The sequence below is a fragment of the Centropristis striata genome, chromosome 9, assembly GCF_030273125.1.
Source record: "Centropristis striata isolate RG_2023a ecotype Rhode Island chromosome 9, C.striata_1.0, whole genome shotgun sequence".
Lineage (NCBI taxonomy): Eukaryota > Metazoa > Chordata > Actinopteri > Perciformes > Serranidae > Centropristis > Centropristis striata.
The window spans coordinates 3,719,634-3,740,933 of NC_081525.1; the positions used below are offsets into that span (position 1 = coordinate 3,719,634).

Below are 21,300 nucleotides of genomic sequence, written 5' to 3' on the forward strand. Positions count from 1 at the left end.
AAATAAAAAGTAAAATCTGAGTTTGTCAGTAAAAAGTACAATATTTCCCTCTGAGATGTGGTGAAGAACAAGAACTGTGACTTCAGAGTAAATGTTTCATAAAAACAGGAAACAGCGTCAGAAGAATAATTAGTTTATTTTCTGTCTCTGAAGTTATTTTCTAACTTTTCCCTTTAATAACAAAATACTTGAACATTAAAATACAGAAATAAAGTTCTTCAGTTACACCGTCACCAGACAGGATGCTGTTTATTCCAAAATAAAAGCCCTCTGCTGCGCTGTATGAAAATAAATCAAACACATGAAGGCACTTCTGAGCCTGAGAAACCTTTCCACGTCATAAATATTAATAACTGACACCTTCCACACCTGACAGGTGAACTCACTCAGTCACAGGCTGATGATGTCAGCGCTCACAAGCTTTTTATTTTTTTTATTTTTCAAACGTGTCCCTGGAGCTTTTATTTTGAAACAGTCTGCGTCGTTTCGAGTCGTGTGACACAGAAGCCGTAGTGATGATGTCATCAGAGGTAGAAGATCCTTCATCTTTACCGTCCAGCTTTCAGCCAATCAGAGCTTTGAGAACCAGTCAGCTGATCTGCAGACAGCCAATCAGCTGACAGATGTTCACATAAAGAGACAGTTTGTGTCCTTTTAATTCAGTTTAACGGGATGAGCGATCGACGGGTTCTGGTTCCTAACAGTCCTGGAGTTCGAACACTAAACAATCATTTTATTTACGACAACAGAAAGTTATTTCGCCAGTTGATTGGGAACAAATGAGCCACTGGAGAGCAGAAGGGCTGGAGTTTCTTAAAGGTTACGAGGTGCACCTGAATGCACCATGAAGTCCCTGTAGGCGCCCGCACGATTTACAGTTTGTTGTTTATATTAAATGTTCCACACGACTGTTGTGACGATTTAAGTGTTGTCTAACTCTGTTTTTAAATTGAGTTTTTATAACTATTTTATTGTTTTAGTATTATTTTATTGTTTTTCATTGTTTTTATTTATTACTATATTTGTGTATGATTTTTATATTATTTTAATTACTGTACAGCACTTTGGTCAACTGAGGTTGTTTTTAAATGTGCTCTATAAATAAACTTTGACTTGACGTTCTCTATCGTCCCGAGACTATCTCATACATATGAAAGATATCATCTCTTCACTCAGAGAACCAGAGTTACAATGTAACCTCACATTTTCCTTGAGGTGAAAACGTGATATTTTAGGGTTTTACAGATTATTTGTTGGGAAGCTCAAATGTAACTAAGTACATTTAGTACTGTACTTGAGTGCAACTTTCAGGTAATTTTACTTTACTGGAGTATTTCCACATACAGTCAAGGAAAAAATTATTCGACCAACCTTGTTTTCTTCAATTTCTTGTTCATTTTATCTAGATATCTGGACATTTTCCATGGTTTTCTTGATAATAACCAATAACCATTTTTGTTGTTATCATTATATTTGTCCAACCAAATGTACCTTTAGTTGTACCAGGCATTAAAATAACAAGAAATTGAAGAAAACAAGGGTGGTCTAACATTTTTTCCATGACTGTCATCTCTTCACTCAGAGAACCAGAGTTACAATGTAACCTAATGTTTTTCCTTGAGGTGAAAACAGGTTACAGATTATTTGTTGGGAAGCTCGAATGTAACTAAGTACATTTAGCACTGTACTCAAGTGCAACTTTCAGGTACTTGTACTTTACAGGAGTATTTCCATATATGTAACTTGATATTTCCATTTTGAGGCAAATATTTTTACTCCACTGCTACATTTAGCTGACAGCTTTAGTAGCTTTTCAGGTCGAGATTAAACATAAAAACATGATAAATTTAAATGATTACACATTTTTATAAATTAAACCACATAAACAGTATATGAGTTAAAAATTAGCCCTACCTCGACAACAGTAAAACTCTGCTTACATAAATGCATCAATAATAATAATAATCTAATAATATATTCAGAATATATAAAACAATCTGAGTACTTTTATTTGATACTTTAAGTACATGTTGATGCTGATACTTTCAAATGCAGGACTTTAACTTGTAGTGGAGTAATTTCACAGTGAGGTATTAGTACTTTTACTGCGGTAAAGTAATCTGAATACTTCTTCCACCACTGGAAACCGTCTAGTCACCGCTGAGTGAGACACGGCGGCCGACTTGTGTGCTCTTATTAATCGTCTCATATCGTCCAAAAACTAAACATATTGCTCTGTGTGGCGCGGTCCAGAAAAATTGCTTATGTGTCGCTCTCAATGGACCAGAATGTGAGTTTTTTAACGATTCCTTTGGAGTTTAGAAAACGGTCAAAGAACTGAACGCCACGTGAAGATTCGCTCCACATAGTGGAAGTGAAAAAAGTTAATTTGACCGTAAACACTTCATGTTCTCAGGGTCGTTTTCACTGCCGAAATTCCCTTTTAATATATTTCCTCCGTTCAGTAAACACATCATAATCAGATTCAGTTAATTTACAAAAACACATTCAGTTCTTCTGCTGCTTTAAATATCAAACAGTCGTCCCGTCAGAGGTCAAAGGTCACCGTGTGCCATTAAAGTGTCTGAACGTTTGTCATGAAACGCCACAAAAACACAAAACATTCAGTTTCACCACGACTGTAAAATCTAACACGACTCTTGTTTGTTTCTCACGAGTTTAACTAAAAATATTAATTTTACAAAAAAGAGGAAGATATATACGTTTATATTTTCTAACAGGACGCCAGAGAGACGAGCAGCTGAGAGTCGTCAGTAAAAACTTAATTATCTGCTCAGATTTATTAATCAGTCGTTAAAATAAATCTCCTCGTTAAAACAAATCCTTCATTTCAAAAACTAAACCAACGAGACGGCCAATCAGGAGCTTCTTTAAGGCTGAGTGGGCGTCGGCTGCGACAGGCTCCGCCCCCCTCCAACAAACACACACACACACACACACACACACACACACACACACACACACACACACACACACACACTTTTTCCTGAGTTCAGTTTTTGGGTCCCTTCTTCTATTAATATTATTGTTGTTGTTATTATTATTATTATTGCTGTTGATTAGAAAAGAACAATCAATCTGCTGGTTAACTGGTCAGAGACAGGAAGTAAATACTGTATCAGCTGATCCTTCAGTTTAAAAAAAGCTCAAAACAAAAATATTTTCTTCTTCTGTCACAAATATAAAATCTGTCTTCTTTATCTAAATATATCTTCTTCTTCTTCTTCAGCCAAACACACATAGATTACATCATATTTACACACGCCTCATTAACATAATGCTCAATAGCATACTGCTCATTAGCATAATGCTCATTAGCATACCGTATGCTCAGAGAGCAGCTGCTGTCAGAGTCTCTTCAGTCACTGAGCTGCTTTATGAGCGTCCCACACAGAGGGGACTGTGGGTAATCAGGTGCAAGGGATTGTGGGTAACGTGTCCTCAGGTGAGATCTGTAGTTCTAGTACTGGATGTAGTCAGACTGAAGAGACTGAGAGAGGAAACAGAGACAGCAGAGTCAGTGTGTCACATCAGGATACTGAAACAGTGATTACACAAGTTATAACACATCTTATTACACATGTTATAGCTAACATGATTTAAAAAATTGTTTGGGCAGTAGCGGGCGCTGCAGTCTCGCAGACTGTTCAGGCCGGCCAAAATAAACCTTTATTTAAACAGAAACTGTGCAGCTTAAGACCTCATAACATAGTAGATAAAAAAATAAGAATTAAAAATATTTTTTAAATAATATGAACCAGAGTTCTCTAAAGACTCTGGTTTTGTTTTACAGCCCTGAGCAGTGTCTGCAGGTATTATAGCCTTTATGAAGGTGTTTTGTCAACCCTGAGTTTTGACTGCAGGTATTACAGTCTTGGTGAGGGAGTTTTCTTCAGCCCTGAGTTTTGACTGCAGGTATTATAGGGCTCAAAAAAATGTTTTTGTCGTGACTGCAGGAGTTTTAGCCTTTATGAAGGTTGACGTTTTGTTTTCAGCCCTAAGTACTTTCTGTAGGTATTATAGCTTTTATGAAGGTTTTTTTTGGCCCAGAGATGTGACTACAGGTGTTATAGCCCTTATGAAGCATTCATGCCTTATGGCATTTCATTTTTTATCACCAAGTCGTGTCTATATCCTTTATGAAGGTGGGATTTTTTTTCAGCCCTGAGTCATGACTGCAGGTGTTATAGACTTTATTAAGGTTGGAATTTTGTTTTTCAGCCCTGAATAGTGTCTGTAGATATTATAGCCTTTAAGACAGTGTTTTGTTCAGCCCTGAGTCTTGACTGCAGGCGGTGGAGCCTTTATGATAGTTGTTTTTTTGTTTTTGCAGGTTTTTGTTAATTTTTCAGCCCTATGTCATGTCTGCAGGTAGTATAGCCGATGTGAAGGTTGGCATTTTGTTTTTCCAACCCTGAGTCGTGTCTGCAGGTGTTATGGCCTTTATGAATGTTTATATAATAACATTATAATTAAAATATACCGTGTGATGATTAACAATCCTCATCTCAGCAGCAGCTTCATGTTAGTGGCGTTAATGTGAAACTCATTAAACAACAAAATATTAAAACACCAGAAACATGAAAGTAGTTGCCATAGAAACCATGATTCACACATGGTCATGTGACCTTTGTCAGACGAGTCACAGAAACACACTGGACATTTTCATTGGTTGTTAGAAGAAAGTCAGAGACAGGCTAGCAGTTTCCCTCAGTTCCCAGTGTTTGTGCTAAGCTAAGCTAACCATTCATCAGAGTGTTAGTGATGTCAGAGCAGAGAGAACCAATCAACAGAGAGGGGGGCGGGGCTGAGCTGCTGCTGTGTCAGAGGACTTACAGGTATGGAGCGGCTCAGGTAGCGTCCTGACGGGCCCTTCAGAGCGCTGTAGGGCCCTGGGCCCCTGTAGGGACTGAAGTCCTGCGGCACCGGCCTGCCGCCGCCGTACGGACCGCTGTTGTTGTTGACCTCGTGCTGCGCGCTGCGAGGGCCGTTACCATAGCGACTGAGAGGGGGCGGGGCCAGAGGGGAGGGGGAGGAGCTGACAGAGGAGGAGGGGGGAGGGAGAGAGGAGTACGGAGAGTTTTTGTCCTCCTCCACGTCGGCGGCGTAAAGATCGCTGAGCGAGCTCGCCAAACGAGAGCTGGGGGGGGTAAAGTTCAGTTACAGTCACTGGTTCTGTCATAAATGAAGAACATTTCCGCCACATTCTCCATTTTTGTTTCCAGCGTGTGATACTACGACCTGCTGCAAGCAGAACTACTGAATGTTTATTGAAACGAATGGTACTAACAGGTACTACAGGAAGACAGGAAGTCAGGTGAGTCAGACAGGAAGTGGGCGGTGTTACTGACCTTCTGATGTTGGACGCCGTTGATGACGGACTTCTTCCGATCCTCTTGGCTGCAGCAGAAGCAGAGGATGCTGGGAATTTGGAGGACTTGAGGGGGGAGGAGGGGCCCTGGCCGACGCCCATCGACAGTCTGAACACAGAGACGCAGTTCATGATCAATACATTGATTACAAGAACAGCAGATACCTGAAGTGTTCAGGGTCAAAGGTCAGAGGTTACCTGAGCGGCTGAGAGGCCGACCTGCTGTGAATCTTCATCTCCTCCACTCTGAAAGGAAACACATCATGTCATCAAACAACTGATGAAGTTGCAGCTTGTCTGAGAGCCCTGATATCACTCCGGGACCGGTCTGTTCGAGGTTGCAGGTTCTGGTTCTAGTCTTGGTTCTGGTACCTGAGAGCTCCGGTGGTGGCGGGTCGAGGTGGACGCCGGCTCTTTAAGGCTCTCAGTTTGTCTCCCTGAGTCAGACCCGGTCCACTGTCCAGCGTCTCAATCTGAGGGACGAAACAAACGCACCATGAGACCACTGACATCACACCTGAAGTGTGTGTGTGTGTGTGTGTGTGTGTGTGTGTGTGTGTTACATTCTACAGTGTTTCCCACATAAAGACTTTTCACTCACCCAGGTATACTGACAACTGCTCAGGTATTGTTTTCACATTTTTCTTGACATACAGGTGCATCTCAATAAATTAGAATATCATAGAAAAGTTAATTTATGTCAGTAATTCAATTCAAAAAGTGGAAATAACATATTTTATAGATCCACTACATACAGAATTAAACATTTCATGTCTTAATTTATTTAATTTCTTCTAATTATAATGATTATGGCTTACATTTGATGAAGACCTAAAATTCACTGTCTTAAAAAATGTAATGTTACAAATGACCAATTTTAAAAAGGCTGTTTAATATGGAAATGTTGGCCTCTGAACAGTATGTCCATCTATATGACTCAATACTTGGTTGGAGCTGTTTGACTTGAACAACTGGAAATGGACTTTTACATGATATTCTATTTTATTTCGATGCACCTGTATATTGTGATAAAAATGATCCAAAATTATGTGAAAATGCATATTTTTAACTGAAAAACACTTTCATTTTCTTGTTGGACGACCCTCCAAAGGCCACACTAAATATGTTTCCCCTATGTTCTTTTATGAAAGCCAATAGATCTTATCTAGAACATGAGAACACAAAGGTTCAGGAACATTTGGGGCATGTTGTTTTAAGCCTTTATTTATTCAAGGGAGTTTCTCTGCAGGAGCGCCCTGATCACAGGGTTTATAAAAGTTTAATTCCCTGGGAAACACTGCTCTGTGTGTGTGTGTGTGTGTGTGTGTGTGTGTGTGTGTGTGTGTGTGTGTACCTCATGCAGACTGTTGCTGTTGTGGGCGGAGTTTAAGCTGAGGTCGTCCATGCTGGTGATGAGGTGAGACACCGTTCTCTCCTCCAGTTTGGCCTTCTGGGAGCGCTGGCTGTCACCTAGCAACCAGAGCGACGCCTGCTTCCTGTAAACACAAACACATGAACAGTTTCAGGGCATTGTTGTCTCTTTTTACATTTTCCTCTCCGTGTTCTTGTATTTCACTGCAACATATAAAACTTATATAAATCTATAAGTCCTGCAGCTCTATGAAATCAGCACAATCATGAAGTGGGAACAACTCAAACTGGTCTTGAGTAACACAGTTAGAATGAATCAGAAAAGAAATGGCATTTCTTAGATTATTGTTTTTTTTTTTAATGTGAATAAAACAGAATTTATAAATAAACACTTTTCCAAGTGTCCTGAATGTTGTAAAAACAGTTTCCTCCACATATTGTACATATTGAAGTATTGTCATGTTCCCTCCTCTCCTCTGCTCTGTGTAAACAACCTCTCCTGTCCTCTCCTCTCTGCTCTGTGTAAACAGCCTCTCCTGTCCTCTCCTCTCTGCTCTGTGTAAACAACCTCTCCTGTCCTCTCCTCTCTGCTCTGTGTAAACAGCCTCTCCTGTCCGCTCCTCTCTGCTCTGTGTAAACAGATTCTCAGTGAATATTTGTCACGTGACCGTTGGTCTCAGCAGAATCAATCATGTCTTCACAGTCTCTGAGCAGAATTTAATGTTTTTAACAGGATCTGGTATATTTCAAATGACACATGGAGAATAAAGAGATTCTGACACAAATAGTGATATTTTAAGCGTAATTTTGTCACTTTTTATGGAACAATTAATAACTGATAACCAAGTGTCAATGGTATAAACTGGTTTAAGTGCTTCAGGGTGTCTGCCATCAGCCGTTAACGGTTGATAACGTCGCCTCATCAGCACATTCACACGCTGACTCTGTAGAAACCTGCTTTATGTGGCGTTCTGGTTCTGGTTCTGGAGGCCAACACAAACACACAGACTGGAACACACACACAAGCACACACTCACACACACAGCCTGGCACCAGAGATAAGCAGCAGGTCTGTGCTGCCTCACACACACACACTGCTCCACACAGTATCTCTGAGCTGGTGTCAGCAGCCTGAAGTGTTCGGATAATCTGTGTGAACTCTGCTGAAGTTCAGACACATTTAGAAAGTGAAACTCGTCATGAGTAGAGTCAGCTTGGTGTTAAAATGTTCAGAGCAGCTGGAGCGAGGTACTGAACTGAACCAGCAGGTGTCACTGTTGACCAGCAGCTGCTGCCAGCGGGACATCACAACTTAATGTCCAGAAATAAAACAATAACACCTTCGTCTCTGTTTCAGGTGTGAAAAAGCTGAATAAAAGCTCTTGACCTGACGGCTGAGGAGAAGCTTTTACTGCAGCAGAAACAGGAAGTGATATCTCAGCAGTCAGCTGATGCTCTCGTGCAGAGCTTGACTTCATTTAATCTCCAACAGATTTCACTTCACAGCTGAACACACAAATCACTTTATAAGTCACAGAACAGCTCAGACTTGTGAAAACATCCAATGAGCTGTTTAATGAAGTGAAGTGTTATCTGTTATTCTCACGTACTGACCTCATTCTCAGGCCCTGTGGTGCCTCATGAGTTATAATATTATAGAAAAATTATATATCAATTTAAGTGTATGTTATATTTATAAGACTTTCTCCTCTCTACCTTGCTGTGAGACTGTTTATTTCTCTTATTTCTTATCTTTTCAAAGACCCAAAAGTCCAGAGATAAGGCGCACAGAGTCAGTAACTTCTTTTAAATCACTTCTTAAACCCACTTTTATAGACTTGCTTTTATTTAATTCTGTCCATCTCACCACTCCTTTTCACTTCTTCACTTTTTATACTCCTTTTACCTTTTAATTCTGTGTATCTGAGAATGTCTTGTGATTGTTCCTGCTCTGTCTCTTATTGATTTTCTTTTAATATAAGAACAGTTTTTAGCCTTATGGCATCATATTGTTGTGATTAACTGCTCTCTGTCCAAGTACTTTGTAAACCATGGGTCTCAAACTCGAGGCCCGCAGGACGATATTTTGTGGCCCCCCACCTTGATATGAAAGTTTCATGTGAGTTTTATATGAATGTCACTTTACCGTGTTGTGTGTGGAAGGTCCATTTAATTACTTTTTTGGTAATTTTGTGTCTTTTTTTTTAAATAGTTTTGTGTCTTTTTTAATAATTTTGTGTCTTTTTTTGGTAATTTTGTGTCTTTTTTAGTAATTTTGTGTCTTTTTTTGGCAATTCTGTGTCTTTATTGGTCATTTTGTGTCTTTAAGTAATTTAGTTTATTTTCTATCATTTTGTGTCTTTTTGGGTCATTTTGATACTGCCTCCAGAGGCCCCCAGGTAATTTGACTTTGAGACCCCTGTTGTAAACTGATGTTTTTAAAATGTGCTATATAAATAAAGTTATTATTAAAAGAGCTGTATGACGGTGATAATAATCAGTGACTCACTCTTCCAGGAAGTTCTGCTGCGGTCCGATCACTGAGCCCGGCCTGCAGATCCTGATCCAGGCGATGGCCTCCGCCGCCGTGAAGCGGTAGTGCTTCATCATGTAACAGCCAATCAGAGAGCCCGTCCTGCCCAGACCAGCTGACACACAGACAGACAGCGATATGAGGACATTTACTCTGAAGGACAGGAAGCTGTAGGACAGGACAGGAAGTCCTCACCTTTGCAGTGGACGGCCACGGCGCCGTCCGTGCTCTCGCAGATGTGCAGGAAGCGGCGTGTGATGATGTCACTGGGCGTGCTGCCGTCTAAGAAGAAGAGGTCGTAGTGGTCGAAGCCGGCGTCCGTGAAGCGTTTGGCGTCGTAGATCTTCTTGTTCAGACGGATGACGGTCGTCACGTTGTGTTTCCTGAAGTACGGGAAGTACGCCTCGGGGGCGTGCAGCGGGTAACCTGCAGGGGGCGGAGCAACACAGGAATTCAACTTCTTTTATGATTTCTAACCGTTATTCTGCACAAATACATGTTTGAGTTGTTCCCACTTCTAGCCATGATTGTGCTGATTCCACAGAGCTGCAGGACTTATAGACTTCTTGTTTTTCTATACATTTTATATACTGCAGTGAAAAAACAAGGACAGATTTGTCCAAGAATGATTTCCATTAATCCATTCAGGCCTAAAACGGCTGTAAAAAATGGCTGTAAAACCTCTGGGCGATTTTAAAATAAGCACCTAAAACCTGAAGTTTTTCTGGAAATTCAACAGAAGTGTCAACTCTTCCTACTAAATAATAGATTTTTCAGCCTCTGTAGCAGATAGAAATGAAATACAAAAAGTATTTGAGAGCTTATACCTGTGGCTTTCATGAGAAGTTGACTATATTTGTCCAAACCTTCAATAACGTTTTAAAAAAAAAAATCAACATGTTGCATTGCGACACTCCCACATGTATTCTGATGCATTTCATTGGCCAAGAGATCAAAAATAGGTGAAAAAACTACAAATACTACAAAACGACGTATCTGCTTTCCCGGCTTTAATGGTAGAATAACACAACAGCGACCCTGGTTTATAATGGTAGAAATGCGGTGATGCTTTCCTGGCTTAAATGGGTTAATATGAACTTTTGACAGTTCAAGACAAAGTCAAACCATCAGTTTCTGTGTCCCCCTGAATGCTGAAGGCAGGGCTCCAGATTATCTTGTTGCACTGCTGCGCCTAACTTTTTTTTTTTAGTTGCACCAACACAAAATTTAGCTGCACCCAAGTTTTTCATTGCGTCGCCTTTAACGTCATAAGGTTTCCTTTTTATCGCTTTCCAAAACTTTCATATAATGTGAATGATTTTTAAACAAGAATAAGGTGTAGAGAAATGCTTGTCTTTATTTAATTGAACGGCTCTCAAGAAAAGCACAATTTTATATATAATATACACAATTATATATATATAAAACTATATATAAAAAAGTGTTTAAAGTGCTTCAGAGCTTAAACTGACCATTTCAAACTAAAACACGAAGCAAAATAAAACAACAAAAAGGCAACAAACATCTTTCTGCATTTTTTTCTATAAGCTTTTTTTCCTTTCATGGTGTGTTATTTCCAGCTTTCAGATTTGTTATGGATATTATTAAAGTAAAAAAAAAACAGTGGAGAGTCTGTCTGTCAGCAAGAAACACCATTACAACGTTTATCATTTTCATCAGTCCCACATGAGGCTGATCATTGGATCATTGAGCGTAGAGAGATCAGCTGTTAGTGGGAACTCACCGTTCTCTATCTTAGTTTTGGGATGCGGCCCGCTGAAGGCCAGAAACTTCCCCGGAACGATCCAGTTCAGATCTCCGTTCTCGACCCGCTGCAGAGGAAACACAGAACATTAAACACGTGGTTACAGAGAGGATCCAGAGGGGGGCGCTCTGCTGCAGGACACAGACCCGTCTGTCTGTCTGCTCCTGGTGCTGTGTGACTGACTGAACGTGTTCCTCTTTTACATCTGAAGTTTCTACTCTGAACGTATGTCATCCTATGATCATCACCCTAAAAAATTAAAAATCCTAAACTTGTATGAAGTGATTCACATTATTTAATGAGTTTATTTCAATAAAAATAATTTTGTGCTGAAAAAGTTGTTGTGTTATTGAGGTTATATAAATTAATATCTGCTGCTGTGTGCAGTCAAAATGTTTTTGAAAAGTTAAACAACAATAAATATGGATTGAAGCGCATACAGCTAGTACTGGAAGTACAGGTAGTAAATAATTATAATTTTCATAATAATTTACAGTCACGAAAAAAAATAATAGACCACCCTTTCTCTTCAATCTCCTTAATTTCAATGCCTAGTTGTTCAATAACAACAAAAAATGGCTCAAAACAGTTTAATTTAAGAGCTGATATCTAGACATTTTCCATGGTTTTCTTGGTAATAACCAACATCATTCTCAAGAAAACCATGGAAAATGTCTAGATATCAGCTCTTAAATTAAATTATTATGAGCCGTTTTTGTTGTTATTATTATATTTGTCCAAACAAATGTACCTTTAGTTGTACCAGCCATTAAAATGAACAAGAAACTGAAGAAAACAATGGTCTGATATTTTTTCCATGACTGTAGTACTGGAAGTACAGGTAGTACTGAACAATAAAAACTTGAAAATTCATGTAACGCCTTTCAAGAAACCCAAGGAGGCTTAATTAATTAGTACTGGTAGTACAGATACTGGTAGTACAGGTTTTAGTATCAGTATTTCCAGTTTCTTGGTTTTTACCTCGTAGTGTTCGTACTCGTCCACGTCGAACGTCTCAAAGTCAAAGAAGCCGTGCTGCAGAGCCTGAAACACAACAACAACAACAACATTAAAAGCCACTCATGTCCTGATGATGGAGCAGTGATACTATCAGAGACCTTTTACACTCTTCTGATGCTTGGCTACGTCTGTTTATTTTCAGTGACATTAATTAACACATTCTGTGACTGTCCTGGCTGTTTTTCCGACTTTTAGCAGCTGAATTTTGCTGTTTTTAGTCGACCAGAACGACTCTGACTGAGCCTGATTGTGTTTCATATCACAGAGATCTCCTGCATCTGTTGGACTGTTTATATCTGACTGTGACTATGCCTGTCATGATAATCACTATACAGACTTATCGTTCGATATATAAAAATGGATACGATAGTTTTTTCTGGACTCAATATATTGACGTTTACATATGTGACTTTTTGTGCTTTTTTGTGTTTAAAGTAATGGTGCAAATGTTTGACAGGCCAAAAAAATAATATTTCTTTTCTTTTTTCTAATAAAAAAAATATTTCCCAAGCAGCCATTCCAGCTGTTTATATGTTATTTGAATCATCGAATAATATAATACATAATGATTATGTCAGTGCAATGTTTTGTTAACAGCCTGAAAGTCTATTTTATCTGTTTTGGTTGTAGTTTATTTATTTGTTTTATCTATATATGATACTTTAATATTTTTTCCCCCATTTTAAATTCCAATGTTTAACATTCTTTAGATTTAAAAATTAATTGCTGTGGAAAAGAATGTACTTATTACGCTCTAATATCATGATAAAACTAAAACAACATCAATACAACGATACTATCGTTTATCGTGATCGTTTCTGGGAAAATATATCATCCTAAAAAATGTGTTATGGTGACAGGCCTATCTGTGACATCACACAGGTGAAACTCACCTTCCTGATGCCCTGCAGACAGTCCAGCACTGTGAGGTTGAAGGTGCAGTTACCAAAGGAGGCGTCCCTGCAGAGACACACACTCATGTTAGAGGATTACACACACACACACCTGCAGCTGACAGTGAGAGCAGTCTGTCAGCTGCAGCAGGTCCTGAGTCGTCTGTTCAGGTCACATCAACACTAAACCAAACATTAAGAGCGAGCTGCTCAGCTTCTGTACAAACTTTGGGGGATTCCTGCTAGACAGGACAGGAATCACAATCACAATCGCACATCCACTATGACAATAATAATGGATCAGTTTTACAGTTCTTTATTCTGGACATAACGCTAATAATTCTGTTTTATCCTTTTTTATTCCTCCCCGTTGCTGTGTTGGCTAGACGGGACAGGATGGGAGCTCATTACTTTTTTAAAAATCTTTATTTAGTTTTCAGTGTTGACAATACTGTGCAAGACATTCTCACACTAGTATGGACTGAAAAAATAGAAAAGAAAAGAAAGAAAAACCAACAATAAACAAATAAACAAAAAAGAACAGAGCCTGTGTGAAATTATGTTAGTAAGTGTTACGGCCATCTGATTAATCATGACTTCCTTTATATGTTTTTTCATTTCCCACAACTTTTATAAAAACATCTTTCATTTTTAATTCATATGTGGGCTGTTCCATCACAAGTATGTCATCTATAATGGACATCCACTGTTGGTAAGTTGGAGTGTCAGACTTAAACCAGTTCTTAGTAATGGTCTTCTTCCCAGCTACCAGAAGAATCTTGGTCACAGAGAACTGAGTGAACTTTCCCCAGAAGGATTGTATTTTGGTGCATTTCCAAAAATGTGTGTGTGGTCTGGATCCATGTGCTTACATAATCTCCAACATGGCTGCTGAGCATTTATCTGTTTACTTTTGCTTGTGTTGTAATTTGGTGTGTTTTGCACATATCATACCATTTCCCCTCTGGAGTCCCTTCACCCAGGGACCTCATTACTTTAAATGTGATGGTGTTTTTCAATCAGTGGACGTTTGAGTTTGTCAGAAATAACATCAGAGTGTGAAGCTTCATTCTCACAGCAGTGTCAGTCTCACTTATCTCATCAGTGACACATGTCTCACATTCAGCTCATATATATATAAATAAATACTGTCGCCATCAGCTCATCTGCAGATCGTTTTATTAAAAAGTCCCCAACAGTGAACTGAGACGAGGAGACAGATTGTCCAACAGATTAAATCTTATATTCAGTTTTAATGAGGGGAAGAGACGCGTCAGATACTTTTTTGTTCAAAATGACTTGAAACAATTCATTAATTATTAAACACCTGCTAATTAATTTTCCGTTGATGGAGACTTCACAGGGAGGTGTGTGTCAACACCAACATGTTCACTTTTTTCACAGGATGAAAAGTGAAAACAAAGTCGGCTGATTTTTACCAAATTGACAGACGACGAAACCCACAGTGAAACATCACAGTGATGTTGTTTGTATTGTTATTTATACTTTTAATACACATGTATGTTGGATAATAATGATACACTCTTGAGCCCACAGCCTGTCCTCACCTCGTCACCCAGTCTCTCCTGAGGCTAATGTGCCCAGAACCAGATCTGAACTGGCAACTTTATGCGATATAGTAGCAGTTATCAGCTGTCATCATACATCAGCCTTTAGCTGCAACATGTGAACACATTAAACAAATGCTGACTCAGCATTTCAAAGTGAAGACAAAAGGACCAGATCTGATACAGCAGAACCTCCAAATCAGGGAGACCACATAGGAGAACCAAAAACCAATCAGAGGGGATCATGAACCAATGAGGGGGACAATAATACATTTGAGGGGACAAGAACCAAAAGAGGGGACAAGAACCAATCAGAGGGGACCATGAACCAACCAAAGGGGACCAAGAACCAACCAGAGGGGACAAAGATCCAAACAGAGGGGACCATGAACCAATGAGAGGGGACAATAATTTATTTGAGGGGACAAGAACCAATCACAGGGGACCAAGAACCAAAAGAGGGGGACAAGAACCAACTAGAGTGGAATATGAATCAAACAGAGGGTACAAAGAACCACCCAGAGGGGGACAAAAAAACGAAAGAGTGGAGAAGAACCAATCAGAGGAGACCATGAACCAATGAGAGGGGACAAGAATTCATTTGAGGGGACAAGAACCAACCAGAGGAGGACAAGAACCAACTAGAGGGGGATATGAACCAACTAGAGGGGGCTAAGAACCAACCGGAGGGGGACAAGAACCAACCAGAGGGGACCTAGAACCAGCCAGAGATCTGGATCTGGTGTCACTGCACCAGAAGCAGAATCTCTGCCAGTTCTCCTGCCCAGCATCATGTGGGGCACAAGGAGGGGCCACTGCAGGGGTTATTTCTGTATAATAAACCTTTGTTTTCATGGCAGAAACAAACTAAACAACAATCAGTCAGTCTGATGGTCATTGAACGCCTCACTGCTGTGTGTCTCTCAGTGGGCGTGGCCTCTCCATGATTAATCCATCAGAGGAAACCTCCATTCAACAACAACCCACTGCTGTTATATAACCAGAGACAGACAACAACAAGGCCTTTATCCTTCTTACACACAGACACAGACACACACACACACACACACACACACAGACACACAGTTTGTGTCCCATATTCTGTTTCATACAAACTACAAAAGAAGAGAGAGGAGGAGGAACAGTAGCACTAACAGAATATGTAATAAAACATTTTCTAACAGGATGTCTTCATGCTCTCTGAGACTTTCTGATTTTAAGGCCAAAATCTTGATGCCAATTCATATATTTCAATAACTGTATCACGACACAGCATGTTTTCTAATGTCAATTAATCAATATCAATAAATAAATGTCCTCATGAAATAAAGCCTCTTGTTGTGCACTCCTGAGTGATTTAAAATCTAAAGTTTTTTTCTCATGTGCACTGTTACTGTCTACTGCAAATCTGACAAACAAAATCAAAACCACAATCTTCAAATGATCTTCCACTGAAAGACGATAAATCATCAGATTGAAGTAGAAGTTACATTTAGTTTGGAAAAACAAGCTGCTGGATTTATATGTATATATATAATATAGAGGACTCACCTGAAGGGCAGGTAGGAGGCGTTGGATCCAGAGATCAGAGCTCTGTAAGCTTCTTCTGGAGTTTTCTTCAGGTAGATCACCTGACACACACACACACACACACACACACACACACACACACACACACACACACACACACACACACACAGGTCAACAGGCTGCTCATGGTCACTGGTTTGTGTCACTTTGTTTCAGCTGCTTCAACACATCAAATATTCAACACACACTCAGCACAGCAGGAGAGAGAGTGTGTGAGTGTGTGTGTGTGTGTGTGTGTGTGTGTGTGTGTGTGTGTGTGTGTGTGTGTGTGTGCACTGACTTCATGCTGTGTGTGCGTGGTATTATAACACTGGACATTAATATTGCATGATATATTTTCATGAATGCTGGAAAAAAAAGTCCACATATTGAAGTATTGTCCTGTATACAGCCTCTCCTGTCCTCTCCTCTCTGCTCTGTGTAAACAGATTTGTCATGTGACCGTTGGTCTCAGCAGAATCAATCTTCACATTGTCTCGGAGGAGCAGAATTTAATGTTTTTAACAGGATCTGGTTAGTGCAAACGCTTTATTTTAAATGACACAAAGAGATTCTGACAGAAATATCAACATTTTAAGATTCACTTTATTCTAATGGAAACGTTAGGAACTGGGTTAGGACCGTCAGAAGGTTCAAACTCTGAAGATAATGCTTGTTTTGACTGTTTCTTTCTATGATAAATGGTGGGTTTTTGGTGATTTTTTTTTTTTAAAGAAAACATACTTTTAAGCATGAGCATGTTCTTCTGTTAGAAACTGGATCAATAATCCTGAACCTGCTGAGGTTCATATTCGAACTTTTATGCTTGACCATATGAACTCTGGTGAGTGAGTTTGTCTCACTTCTGATAGTTTTTGTTCTCTGGTTTCTGGACGTTTATTCTGTTATCAGAATAAAGACACACTGGACACTGAATGATGTCAGCATGTCTGACCAATAGGAGCGCAGACAGTGATGACTCACAGCGTAGCCTCCGATCAGCACGGCGGCGTTGGATCTCTTCCTCTGGTCGAAACTGGTGTAGTGAACGATCCTCTTCCTGGTCAGCGTGAACGACTGCAGAGAAGAAGAAGAAGAAGAGACGTCACATGACCACAGAACACTGACTGAAACCATCAATACCTGTTTTATATCTGATAACTAAACATCTGAAGGTTATTTAATCACACTTTATTATTATTAATAAACACACTGAACTTTTAAACCTTCATCATGTGACTGACAGGAAGTATACTGCCACCTGAGAGAGAGTTTCAAAGTAAAAGACACGTGATGTGTCAGAATGATCCAGAAAAATCGATTTGTCGTAATTATAATTTTTGATAATATAAAACATGCAGAATGATAACGTGAGTTGTTTACAACTATGTGGGTGAAAAACAACAAATAGAGAGAAATGAGGTACACAGAGGCGGCAATCTTGGTTCTAATCTGATTCTTTATCACCTCATTGATCACTTATTTATTTCTGTTATTTATAGTTGATGTTTCTGTATTCACACACATGATATTATTATATATTCCATGTTGTTTATGAATAAAGTTACATCGGTCAGAGCTGCAGAGCAGGTTTGACCTCTGACCCCTGAGGCTTTGTGTCTCAGGTGTGAATCCGGACTGTCCGGTCGTCATGACGAGTGACAACAGCAGACCAGAAGAATGTGGTCACCGTGGCAACAGAAACATAGCGAGACCAAACACTGAAGGTGCTGCAGAGAGAGATGCACGGTGAACGTGACGTCCTGCCCTGTTGCATTCTGGACATTCCTGCAGGAGGAGCGGCGGCTCGAACTCACCTTCAGCTTCTTGTTCAGCTTGCAGCAGTATCGGTACAACATGGACAGATTCAGAGGACCAAAGTCTGCATAGAAACTGACACAAACACACACAGTGTAAGTCTTCATCCTTAAACAGTCATCACTCTACTGGTTTAAAACGTAATTAGTCCTCAATATGTAGGAAGTACGAGTATACACAACCACAACCACAACCACAACCCGGCCACACACACACACACGTTTGTGTTTCGGTCCACATGTCCTGGAAGATTTCCAAGACAAATATTAACATTAATATTCAACAAATATTCATTAACACTGAAATCAAAAACAGTAGATCGTCTGATATCATCTCGGCGTGCAGACTTTTATTTTGTATTATTTTCAAAACAAAATAAGTCATATGCACAATAAGACTTTTTTATATTTCATATATTGTTTCATAAAATTGCTAATTATGTTAATAATACATGTATATTTATGTTTTTATAGAATGTCTTCTGTTTTATTCTCATTTGTATATCTTTGTAACCTGTATCTTAAGCTGCTGTGACAAGTGAAATTTCCCCAGTGTGGGATAAATAAAGTCTTATGTTATTTTTAGGATAAATAAATAAATAAATATTCTGCAAGGCTACATGTGGGTGTAGTGGTTCTGTGTGGAGTTGCATGTTCTCACGGTCCTCCGGCTTCCTCCCACAGTCCAAAAACATGCAGCTTAGGTTTAATAGGTAACTCGAAATAGTGCATAGGAGTGAATGAGAGCCTGAATGTTTGTCTGTTTCTATTTGTCAGCCCTGTGATAGTCTGGAGACCTGTTCAGGGTGCACCCTGCCTCTCGGCTCCAGCCCCCCGCCACCCGAGAGGATAAAAGACCCGAGAGGATGAATCAATGGATATTACGCAACAAAAAGTCATGTAAAGTCTGGAGATCAAACAGGTCTGACATCCTTCCCTCCTCACAGGGAGAGAGGACACAGAGAGCAGGGGGTCCATGGCCCCAGGAAGCAGCCTTTTTTTAATGTTTGTTCATCATCATGGAACAAACGGTGGCATCCACACAGATTTAAATATCTGACTCTCACAAATACACACACAGACACACACACACATGCTCCATAGATATTATATAGAAAACATATCGCACACGTATATAGAGCTGAAATGTACTGAACTTACTTTTCGTAGACAAACTCGTCATCGGTGCAGAAGTAGTGAGTGTTGGCCGTACTCTTCGGTTTACTGCGTAACGTGGCGAAGTACAGACGCTCTAAGAGACAGAGACACACACACACACACACAGGAAGTGGATGATTGTCATTACATGTTTAAATAAATAAACAAGTGATAGCATCAGTAAACAAACATGACCACGTGTTTACAAACAACCTGATCAATAAACAGCAGAGTGACACACCCCCTCTGACAGGGAACTCATGTCTCTGATTACTAACACACACCCTGAACACAACACAGTCTGCCACACACACACACACACACACACACACACACACACACACACAGACAGGTGAGGACGAAACCATCAGTAACCATGGCGACCCTGATCAATCAACTGATCGATACTTTACCATCAACACATTATTTTTATTTTAGATGTTCTTCATATTTAATGAATAAGATCCTTTTACCTTTTTACTAATGTTTATATTTTCAACTTTATCTTTAATAAACTGTGTATACAGTATTTTTTTACCTTGAATAAACTGTGTGTTAAAGTATTTCTATCTTGAATAAACTGTGTACTTGTACCTGTTGTACACCGAGTATAAAGTATTTGTACCTTTGATGAGCTGAGCGGCTCCCAGCAGCGGCTCGGGCTCGTCACTCAGGCCGAACAGGGCGGACAGGATCGGGGAGTGTCTGACTCCTTCCCCGGTCATGGCTCCGTCTAATTCCCGGCCTGTCTCAAACTTTTTTTAAACTGCTAGCAGCTCGGTTAGCCGTTAGCAGGCTAGCAGCGGAGCTAGCAGCCAGGTGAGCGGTGAGACTGTTTAAAAGTTTAAAAACTTTCTCCTCGGTTTCCCATCAGCCCCTGCGGACGCTGAGGAATCTTTTTTTTCACCGTTTCCGTCGTTTGTTTTTCCGTGTTTTCTCCGGTAAACACTCCGGGGTTAGCATGTTAGCATATTAGCAGTGTCGCTCCGCTCCGCTCCGGAGTCTGAAACTCTGATTGAACAAATCCTCCTTAAGACACGTTACCATGGCAACCTGAGCCGCTCCCAGAGCCAATCAGCGAGCAGAACTGAGCGTGCTACCTTCATGTCCCGCTGGGACACATACATACAGTGAGGCGTTCAGGTACCGACAGCAACAAACTGAGTTCTTTCATCTAACTTCACATGTTTAAGTTTTCTTAAACTTATTTTTGTATATTGTATAATACTATGTAAAATTTAAGACACAAAACACATCTGGATGTCTTAAAAAGTTAAAATGTTCTCATTGTTTACATCTTAAAAGTCCTGCAAAAATGTTGTTGTTGTTGCTGTTGTTTTTCTGATTAAATAAGTTATTTAGATGTTTTACACAACATAAGAAATATAATAAATATAAATAAAATCTTCTTGTATGAAGAATCAAGATAAAACCAACTTTATAAACTGAAAAAAAAGTTTTTTAAATAAACTGTATATTAACAGATTGGATTTTATTGTTGTTTTGTTTCTTGTTTATAATAGAATATATGTATATTAATTGGTCACATTTATTCTCTTTCATTTCTTTTTTTTCACAATATAAACTCAGATCTCAGACTTGATTTGATCAAATTATTTTTTATTTGAGTGATGCTCCTTTTTTGTTTGATTTTACAATTTGATCATAAACTAAACTTTGTACACTTTGTTCTTCAACAACAAAGAAAAAATAATTATGCTAAAAATAATATTTCAGTGGCAAGATCAGATCTATTAAGGATGAAATCAGTGAGCTGGATTTTTACTCATTTATTGACGATTAAATTAACATCATAACCTTCAGATTCAGCAATCATTCATTTAAATGATGAATTGAATATTATTAAATATCAGTTCTGCAGATGGTTGTGAATCAGATGCAAAATGTTTATTGTTCTGTTTTATGAATGTTTTGGGTCAATTGTTTATTTTGCCTTTTTTACACATACACGTCACATTTTGTCCTTCAAAGTTTTTAATATAATTTATTAAAATGGTAGCAAATGTCTTTTAATATACTCATATATGTTCTGATTGAACTGATATACCTGATTTAAATATGAAAAATCACATAATAAATACAAATAATAAACCCTAAATAATAATAATAATAATGATAATAATAATAAATATTTTTTTGGTGTAAAGAAGCAGAAATAAAACTATGATGTTGATACAAGGTAAAATAATATGT

At 39.1% G+C, this 21,300-nt stretch overlaps 1 protein-coding gene across 1 annotated transcript; it reads right to left on the reverse strand.

Moving 5' to 3' along the window:
* Positions 1-117: 117 nt before the first annotated feature.
* cdc14ab (cell division cycle 14Ab) lies at positions 118-20,069 on the reverse strand. Its single transcript, XM_059341565.1, has 16 exons — positions 19,712-20,069; positions 19,090-19,180; positions 17,929-18,004; positions 17,096-17,188; positions 16,094-16,173; positions 12,975-13,041; positions 12,043-12,105; positions 11,041-11,128; positions 9,492-9,722; positions 9,273-9,411; positions 6,747-6,888; positions 5,765-5,865; positions 5,591-5,638; positions 5,373-5,501; positions 4,858-5,161; positions 118-3,511 (listed from the first exon to the last, which is right to left on the reverse strand). Exons 1-16 carry the CDS (start codon positions 19,809-19,811, stop codon positions 3,482-3,484), a joined length of 1,782 nt encoding a protein of 593 aa, XP_059197548.1. The 5' UTR covers positions 19,812-20,069; the 3' UTR covers positions 118-3,481.
* Positions 20,070-21,300: the final 1,231 nt, after the last annotated feature.

Bases quoted from the DNA above. Each gene is read 5' to 3' on its own strand.
- cdc14ab (XM_059341565.1), bottom strand. From the start codon at position 19,811: ATGACCGGGGAAGGAGTCAGACACTCCCCGATCCTGTCCGCCCTGTTC. The intron at 18,005-19,089 runs GTAAGTTCAGTA...TGTTTGTGTCAG, and splicing joins GACGAGTTTGTCTACGAAAA to TTTCTATGCAGACTTTGGTC. The intron at 11,129-12,042 runs GTAAAAACCAAG...TTTCCTCTGCAG, and splicing joins ACGAGTACGAACACTACGAG to CGGGTCGAGAACGGAGATCT.